Below are 10,142 nucleotides of genomic sequence, written 5' to 3'. Positions count from 1 at the left end.
CCTTTATGCGATCGGTATGGACTTCTGCTAGAAAAAAATATCCAAGTCAAAGTTTTCAATTCTTAAGAAATACTTCCTTTGATAGGACAGAATCGATGGCTGGGATTTTAATTAATTAGCAAGTCTGCCTTCGGCAAAGAGACGTCCGTATTTACGTTAGCGGTTAATTTAGTTTCGTTTTTTTTACTTTTAGCTAAGAAATTCATATTTTCATTACTATTCACGATAGCTGTAGTATTTCAATAAACGACTTCTTGACTGTACAAAATGAATGCTTACCCTCACAAAATTATATTGATTTTTATTAAGTACTAGATGTCCCGCGCGGCTTCGCCCGCGTAAATTAGAAATTTTACAGAATCCGTAGGTACATTTTCCCATAAAAAATATTTCCCCCGTTTTTCCCACATTTTCCTGAGTTTCTTCTGTCGTATTAGTCTTAGAGTAATAATATAATATAACCTTCTCGATAAATGATGAGTCTTACTCGATAAATGATCTATCTAACACTGAGATAAGTTTTTAAATCGGACCTGTAGTTTCTGAGATTGACGCGTTCAAGCAAACATACTCTTCAGGTTTATAATATTAGGTAGATATAGATTTTTTTTAATTATCGCTTGACAAACTCGAGTCTCGATCTAAAAGACTATGATATGGTAGTGATGATGATGATGATGATGATGAAGAATGTAATTTGCATAGTAGCATATGCTTTCTGTTCTTAAAACAACGCCGAAACTCCCAAACTTGTATCTATAAAGAATCAGGAATTCTCTCAGCACCTTCCGAACCACAGTATACCAGGTATATCTCGGTGCAAAATCTTACTTGTTGGTAGCATATGCTTAGAATACTTCTCACGAAACCGAAGTCACCATATGTTTCCCTATAAGTTTTGAGGAGTTCCCTCGATTACTTATGGATCCTTCATCAGATCATCACTTTTCTGAATATAATACCAAATTGGGATGATACCCTATATACCAAAAGAAAAATTTTGAAAATCGGTTAACCAACGGCGGAGTAATCGTTGAATATAAGAAAACGAACATAACACCTCCCCCATTTTGAAAGTCGGTTAAAATTGTAGCCTATGTGTTATTTATTTAATATTTTAATCAGCACATGAATTGAATAACAAAATTTTTTTCAAATTAATCGTAGCACCATCTGTCAGGACAAACTAAAATTGAAATAGAATAATATTGAATGCGATGATAGCGCCGTCCGCCGGATCTAATGTAAAACATTCCAAAATCAACAACTCCTTATAAATAAGAAATTAATTGAAAAAACATTTTCCAGTAGACCAAACTGTAAATCTAAACCATTCTCGAATCTCCACGAACACACACAAAAAATTTCATCAAAATTGGCCAAGATAAGATAAATCCGTTCAGCCGTTCTCGAGTTTTAGCGAGACTAACGAACAGCAATTGATTTTTATATATATAGATTTATCTTTCGATTTCTATATAGTCTTATTAAAAAAATAATCGGACAGAGTAACAACTTAAGTTAGCTAAAATAAAAAAATAATCGGACAGAGTAACAACTGAAGTTAGCTAAAATTGTGTTTATTTATGTACTATGTATTTTGAGACTATGCAATTTTGTCGCGTTCGCGATTCACTTTCACTTTTGTTGAGTTTCAGAACGCGATATTAGGTCCTCCAACGCGCACGCGAATTTGAACTTTATGCAGCGGTAATAAATTACAAATTGACTCTCCATTTTATTTAGAAAACGTTTGTATGGGAAATAGAAAAATGCTATTTTGAGGATTTTCCTTGAGGATTTTTCTCACCTTTTAAACCTTCCCTAGACCTCCACGAATAATTCAAGACCAAGATAAGATAAATCCGTTCAGCCGTTCTCGAGTTTTAGCGAGACTAACGAACAGCAATTGATTTATATATATATAGATTTAAAAAAAGTTATAGGTACATTGTAATATCTGCATGGGCGTACCCAGAACTTTAGCTAGGGGGAGGGGGGGCAACATACCTGTTTGACTTTTATTAATTTGACTGAAAAGATATTTTTTTTCCAACACTTCATTTTGCGCAGAGTAGGCATGTTTTTGATTCCCACTGTATACTTTGCTACGATTTCCCAAAATATTTTTCGTCTAATATAATTAAATATGTAATAATAATGATTATTTTTCCGACCCAAATATCGACCAATAGAATTGCACCATTCGACGTCACGTGGTACAACCTACATGGTATTATACTGATAATTTTTTGAAAATTTTCTCTGGTAGTTGCTATATATAAAAGACAAACACGTCAAACTGACAGGTTGAATTCAATTGTGTCTCATGGTGCAATTATATTGGCCGACATTTGGGACGGAAAAATAATCCCCCGAATACCACACGAGCTTCAAAATTATCTGGCATTTCCCTCAAGGTTCCCTGCAAACAAATAAAGTCGTCAAGTTTTTCAGGAAAAATCACTCGCGCTTCGCGCTCGTGATTTTTTAACCTGAAAAACTTGAATCCTTCATTTGTTTGCAACGAACCTATCGGGAAATATCCGATAATTTTGAAGCTCTTGTGGTATTATAAGTGATAAAAATGTTGGTAATATGAAAAAAAACTATTATTGTCATTATTTTTTTTCATATTACCAACAGGTGTTTTTTATTTTAATTTCATATCTATATTATACATAACTAAAACAGTTCTAAACCTAGCTAGTTCTATGGCACAAAATGTTATTATAACTATTCAGAAAGTTTAATTACTTTTGTTAGCAACTGTTTAAAACATATTTTCAGCTGAGTCGATTTTGAACTGAGCAATACTTTAGTTAGCACTCGGGGGTAACATAAACTAAGCTGCTGGCGTAACAGGACTCACTAGTTATGCGACGTGCACATTCATATTTAGGAGTTACCTAAATTCGGTCAGGATTGGGGTAAGTTTTTTATTCAACTACTTAAGTTGCACTTTTAACTCTTCAGGATATACTGCTTAAGGGAAATAATACACCAAAACACTTTCCCTATGAGTATTAGTATACAAGTAAATGCATGTATTTTTATTATTTAACATATTATAATAATAAATATATTAGTCATTTCAGAAACTATCATAGAACTTAGACAATTGGAACTTTTATTAATTCGTTTTTGTTGTCGCATTTTTCAGGTGCTTCTTTTATTTCTTTGTGCAATTGATCCATGTAGCTCTTGAAAACGTAAATGTAGTAAGTGGTAATACCTGGAAAAATACAATTAAACATTAAGAACCTAATCAATATAATTGAATAAATATATTCCATCCTATTTTTTCTACTATTCTGCTAAACCAGATTCGACACAATCTTCAGTTTGATTTTGATATAATTAGGGCCTGTTTTACCACTTCCTGATAAGTGCCTGATAGGCTATCCACCACTTAACTGGACAGATAGAGTATGGAGAATATGTCAAAAAAGTTGTGGATAGCCTATCAGGCACTTATCAGGAAGTGGTGAAACAGGTCCCAAGTCACATTTATTTATCATGTCTCTACTTTGTTAATAATTTAAAAACTCAAAAGACGTCAGGTTAACTCGTCCGACTACCCTACAGACAATTACTTATATTGTAAACTCAGACCAAATTAACTGTGTAAAAGCAACACTGTAAAAGCCGTTAGTATACGCCGTCTCTTCTCGTCTCGTCTCCCGACGCCGCGCCTTAGCAAGGAAATTTCAGGAAAAGTGTCAATGTTATAAAGGTACAGTCTCGCGGTTTGGCTTCATATTATGATTATGAATATACGTACCAATATCTGTCAGTTGCCCTACCAGCAGGCCGAAGTTGAGCCCAGCTAGTAGGTTGTACCCCAACGTCGCTACTGTGATCAACATTCGCGTCGCCGTGAACGAGATGTGCCACATCATCAGCCGCGGTCGCCTCTGTAATACAAATTAATATTAAGTTTAGGGACTGTTACACCACTTCCTGATAAGTGCCGAATAGGCTATTCACCACTTAACTTGAGATCAAGTATGGAGAATTTGTCAAAAAAGTTGTGAATAGCCTATTCGGCACTTTATCAGAAAGTGGTGAAACAGACCTTTAATCTAGTAGTCTTAAGACGCCAACTCCATGTTAGGCTACGATGGATAACTATATGATTGCCTCCGACCGACATTGCTACAGACATTGTAGCGTGTACAAGCGACACCGATCATGGGCTATCTCAGACTTTTATGGCCCCCAGATCGTAATCACTTGTACTATGTACTTATTAAGTCCATGATGAGGCAAGGTGAAGAAGACGCTCAACAATTTTAGAGTGCAGCAAGTACTATGTTGATTCAGCCCCGAATTTATAAATAGGCCGTTATAGGCACGGCCTAGGGGTGGCAGCGTCCATACGCCCTACAGATTGCGTACATGGGGCGGCAGAAATTAGATGGCCTACTCTCAAAATATAAATTCAGCACTGTGCTGATAAAAATTAATACAGTAACTGTCTAAACACACCATGCCGAAGTTCCGCGACGGAAGTCAAACGCTTACAATATTGACGTGGTTTCGGCATGGTGTGTCGGTAATTAAAAATACATTGCAGGCGGAATCATGCCCAACTTCCGGAGCGGAATTTCGGCATGGTGTGTTTAGACACTAACAGGCACCAGATACTGGATGGTGGACTGGATTGGAACATGTTTACATACATCTACTGAATGCTGAACATCTCTATGTAAACAACTAAACATATTCGGCATTCAGTAACAATGTTAGTCCAGTGTCGGGAACCAGTGATGCTAGCGCCCGCTCCTGTATCAATGTAATTCAACAATCCATACTCATAAGTAATAATATTAATCTCTAAATAGTATAAAACAAAGTCGCTTTCCGTTGTCTGTATGTATGTGTGTATGTATGCTTAGATCTTTAAAACTACTCAACTGATTTTGATGCGGTTTTTTTTAATAGATTGAGTGTTTCAAGAGGAAGGTTTATATGTATAACATATGCATAATATCTTAGAGAAACACTGATAATTTTAGAGGTTTCTAATGTTATGTCGTAAATAAATTCATTTTTTTGCGTTTATATTGCAAACGCTGGCTAAACCCTACGAGATAGATCAAAATAATGTACTACAGTATTGTACACCTTAATAAGGTAAACAAAAAAGTCCGCGATGGTATATGTGTATTTCTTAGGGATAACTCACAATAGCCATTTTTGTTCTTTACTTTTTACGAAAAATAATGGCTTATTTACGAAGCGATTTTAACAATTTACAACATTAACCCTTATCCAAATAAACATGTTTGCAAGCTAAGACATTAAATGTAGATTATAATTGTCTTTTACACTATACAATTTCGATCAATACTTTAGAAGTTTTCAAACGTATAAACTTACGCGGAATCAAAAAATATGTCGCGCGGCGGCGGCCGAGGGACATAGCGGTTACGGCGGAACCGGCCGGGGGCTCTCATAAGCTTCGGGCTTATGTTATTGTAGTACATAGTGTATTTCGTCATTGTGTGGTTGTGCAGACGGTAACGCAGAGGAGCAACCACAGCGCTTTCTTTCAGATATTCATTGTTTCTGGTTCTTTGGTTTCTGAATTGTCGATAAAAATATATTTGACTTGGTTAGAAAAACGGACTTTTGTTTTTGCTTTGCGATTGGGTTATTTGTTGCTTTGTGGGTATTACTATACGATCATGCCTGGAAGACGTCGTCGTTCGAACATAGGTCGTAGTACAGTGAATGCCAAAAGAGCACGTTCAGCAAGAGATGAAGAATCGTCAACGGAACGTGAGACTCGCCTCAGCCAGAATAGTGATAGAAATCGGATACAGAGAGAAAGAGAATCGTCTGTAGAGCGTGAGGCTCGCCTCAGTCGGAAAAATGATAGAATTCGGATACAGAGAGAAAAAGAATCGTCTGTAGAGCATGAGGCTCGCCTCAGTCGGAAAAATGATAGAATTCGGATACAGAGAGAAAGAGAATCGTCTGTAGAGCGTGAGGCTCGGCTCAGCCAGAATAGTGATAGAAATTGAATACAGAGAGAAAGAGAATCGTCTGTAGAGCGTGAGGCTCGCCTCAGCCAGAATAGTGATAGAAATCGAATACAGAGAGAAAGAGAATCATATGTAGAGCGTGAGGCTCGCCTCAGCCAGGATAGGGATAGGCATCGAATACAGAGAGCAAGAAAATCATCCGCAGACATCATCATCATCACTACCATATTATACCATTTCATAGTCTTTTAGATCGAGACTCGAGTTTGTCAAGCGATAATTAAAAAAAATCTTTATTTTATTTCTAAAAATAGATTGACGACCTCTGTGGCTCAGTGGTGAGCGCGTTGGAAGCTCAAGCCGGAGGTTGCGGGTTCAAATCCCGCCGACGGAACAAAAAGTTTTCAAAGTTCCTGGGTCATGGATGTGTATTAAATATGTGTATCATATAATAAAAATCTTAAATATATGTATAGTATATAAGTATTAAATATATTTCCGTTGTCTGGTACCTGTAACACAAGTCCATCAGGTACTTACCACGGGGCCAGACTGACGTGGTGTGAAGCGTCCATAGATAAAAAAAATCTATACCTACCTAATATAATAACATTGAAGAGTATGTTTGCTTGAACGCGTCAATCTCAGCAACTACAGGTCCGATTTAAAAACTTATCTCAGTGTTAGATTGATCATTTATCGAGTAAGACTATAGGCTATATTATATAATATATTATCACGCTAAGACTAATACGACCGAAGAAACTCAGGAAAATGCGGGAAAAATGGGGAAAATATTTTTTATGGGAAAATGTACGGTTTCTGTAAAATTCCTAATTTACGCGGGCGAAGCCGCGCGGGACATCTAGTATTATATAAAAATGGATATCTAATTGTGTCAGTAACGCTATACCTCGATAACGTCTTAAAATAATCCTTGAAGTCCAGGCAAGGTTTTAAAATGACACGAATGTACGGCGCCATAAACAAATTTCTACGGAGTTGCAGGCGTCAAATAGTTTCATCATAAATCACAAATGTGAAAAGACTCGGTATGAATAATAAAAATATACCTTTAAATTTCTCTTAATTTAAGATCAATTCAGTAGCTAATTTCAAAGATAATAACTTAAACAGGAAAAATTTTATATCAAATCTCACACATAAAAACCCGGAAATGTTAGAAGCTTTCTTTCTGGTTTTCCTCCCGTATTATACGTGTTACAGTTGTTCTAATGCTACCTCTTTGCGAAATGGCTCATGATATTTGTACATGAGATGATAGAGTAAATTAATAATAGAGACTTAGTTTAATTTTCGAAGGGTTCTTACGTGATTTTTTTAAAATGCTCAAGAAACAAGTTGAATGATATACTGATTGGGATGTTGCACTAATTTTAAATATCAGCTGATAGCACTATCAGAGAAGTCGATTCATTGGCTGTTGGCGGACCTACGTAATTTGGTCGCGTTAGGTCAAACCAGGCCATCAGATCACCACTAATGTTGTTTTTTTAATGAAATAAGGGGGCAAACGAGCAAACGGGTCACCTGATGGAAAGTAACTTCCGTCGCCCATGGACACTCGCAGCATCAGCAGAGCTGCAAGTGCGTTGCCAGCCTTTTAAGAGGGAATAGGGTAATAGGGGAGGGGAGGGTAGGGAAGGGAAGGGAAGGGAAGGGAAGGGAATAGTTGAGGGTAGGGAAGGGAATAGGGTAGGGGTTAGGGGATTGGGCCTCCGGTAAACTCACTCACTCGGCGAAACACAGCGCAAGCGCTGTTTCACGTCGATTTTCTGTGAGAACGTGGTATTTATCCGGTCGAGCCGGCCCATTCGTGCCGAAGCATGGCTCTCCCACGTATTGTCATATTCCGACCAAATGACGTAGGTCCGTCAACTGCCTATGAATCAATGTCTTCGATGGTACATTTGAAGACGTGAGTTGAAGAACACGATAACTAACAGTAAAATAAATCCATTTTTTTAGGTTTTTTTGCATAAATGGAGGCTTTAGGGTCAGAAAAAATTTAATCCAAAAAATCTGTGCATTTTATGACGTGTAAATATAATATCATTAGCCAGGTGATATAGTACATAAAATACATTTTTTTGAACGAAAAGTTCCTTCATACTTCGCCGAATACATTTTTTTAGTTGATCGACTATGACTCAAAAACTTATGAAGTCTTCTTAACCGTGATAGGTTTCCTTTTAAATTCATCATATACTCTCGTGAATTTTTTCACATTTCCAGAAGCAATCGTTTAGCTGGTAGAAGGGGGGAACACTGGACTCTAACGATTTTTTCCACTTTAAAACTTAATATTTCACAAATGGATCCCTAAATTGGAAAATAATCTATGAATAATTATAATATTTTTAAAAAACCTATTCAACGACACCCCACACGGTGGGGTGGACGCGAAGAAAAATGATGTGTAGGAGAGGTACCATAAAAAAAATAAGATTTTATATACCATTTTGTCAGCATCATTAATAATATGTGTATTCATGCCGAATGACAGCTTTGTAGGTCCTATAGTCTCTGAGCAAAACCGCGGATAGACAGACGGACAGACGGACGTAGGGACGGAACGAACGAAAGGGTTATAGGGTAATATAATATACATAAGGATTCCTTGTTAACTACGGAACCCTAAAAATTAGTAAATGTCTGTATGTTATGAAATGTATAGTTATCATGTTCATCCACTCACATCTTCATTTGTGATAACTCACCTGGTGAATACCGACCAAGCAGACAATGGTCAGAACCAATGCGAAAATATTAAGGAGCATTACGAAGATTGTGATGGATATCATGTGGCCTATTAAGAAGTCCCCGAGCAGAAATTCGCCAGACTTTAAATCAAAGACGCCCACTTCCGTGATAAGCCATACTAGGAACCCCAGGAGGCAAATACTTATCAGTGACGTATAAAACTGAAAAAAAAAACAGATTTTAAAAAAGGCACATTGAAATCAACCACTGACGTTATATCCGGTTTACATAATTCCAATCCAGTGATCCGATTCAGCGCTAAAATAATGTAAACGAGCACTGAACTGCATAAACCAGCGCTGAATTGGATTTGGGAAAATGTAAACCCTACTTTGTCATCAACTTTGTTATTTAAAGGACAAATAAAAGAGAATGATTATTTTTATGTTTCTCACGTGATAAAAAAATACATAATATTTGAAGGTAATGTAATAATAATAACCTTACCAAAGTCATGTATCCCATGATGAAACAGGCAATCCTAAGTGGCATACAGGGACACGGTTTGAAGGAGGGCTCAATCTGCTTAATCTGTTGTTTAGGTTTCATGCTAAAAGTTGTATTGAAATGATTAAAAAAAAACAGAAAAGAAGTTTTGTAAAACGGTGCTGCTTAAAATTACGTTTCTTGTGTTTAAGAGCCCCGTTAAATGGTTATTTTACCTACATAGTCCGTGAACATTTCAACTAAGTATCACGGCTTAATCTGTGCATTAAGAATTAATTAAAATTATTCAATCGTCACATAAATACTGGTAAAATAATTTTAATATGTACTGGCAGATTTTTTATTTCTTAATTTACAACCATTTTGTTTCTCAAGTAAAAGTTATTCGACGATAAAAAATCAACCCAAAATTCGTAATAATCCAACTGACGATTAAGTTGTTGAGACAGTTCATTGACATTAAGAGGCTTTTTGCTCAACTCAAAGATAAAACGTGTAGAAACAACAATTGTCATCATTTTAATTTACATTTACAATAGTAAAAATAAACACTTACTTTGAATATGGGGCAGTCATTTTAAAAAAAAATATCATTAAACGTATACGCGTGCACACTGATCAGTTTCACCTTAACATTGGCACACTGGTTGTTGATATTTTGAAAGCCGAATGCCGCTAAAACCAGTTCTCCGTAACACTTATTCTTGTATCACATAACATAACGATATTGCAACAATATGATATCACTTCATCAGTAAGTGCTCAAAAAGCTCAGCTACACTAATTAAAAGAATAAATTTAATATGAGTAAGTTGTACAGTTTGCTAAGTCCTAGCTAATAAAATAATTAGTTAACATATTTTTTGCAAATTTTGCAAGTGGTAAATAATTACTATATTTTGCGAATTTCACAATAAA

At 36.1% G+C, this 10,142-nt stretch overlaps 1 protein-coding gene across 1 annotated transcript; it reads right to left on the bottom strand.

The window, feature by feature from the left end:
* Positions 1 to 3,113: 3,113 nt before the first annotated feature.
* Positions 3,114 to 9,903, bottom strand: LOC121726074. The gene is made up of 5 exons (XM_042113302.1): positions 9,781 to 9,903; positions 9,225 to 9,327; positions 8,735 to 8,938; positions 3,785 to 3,917; positions 3,114 to 3,235 (listed from the first exon to the last, which is right to left on the bottom strand). The coding sequence occupies exons 1-5, from the start codon at positions 9,816 to 9,818 to the stop codon at positions 3,114 to 3,116; spliced, it is 600 nt and encodes a 199-aa protein (XP_041969236.1). The 5' UTR covers positions 9,819 to 9,903.
* Positions 9,904 to 10,142: the final 239 nt, after the last annotated feature.

Source organism: Aricia agestis, chromosome 4, assembly GCF_905147365.1.
Source record: "Aricia agestis chromosome 4, ilAriAges1.1, whole genome shotgun sequence".
Taxonomy (NCBI): domain Eukaryota; kingdom Metazoa; phylum Arthropoda; class Insecta; order Lepidoptera; family Lycaenidae; genus Aricia; species Aricia agestis.
This window is presented reverse-complemented; position numbering and strand designations above follow the sequence as displayed.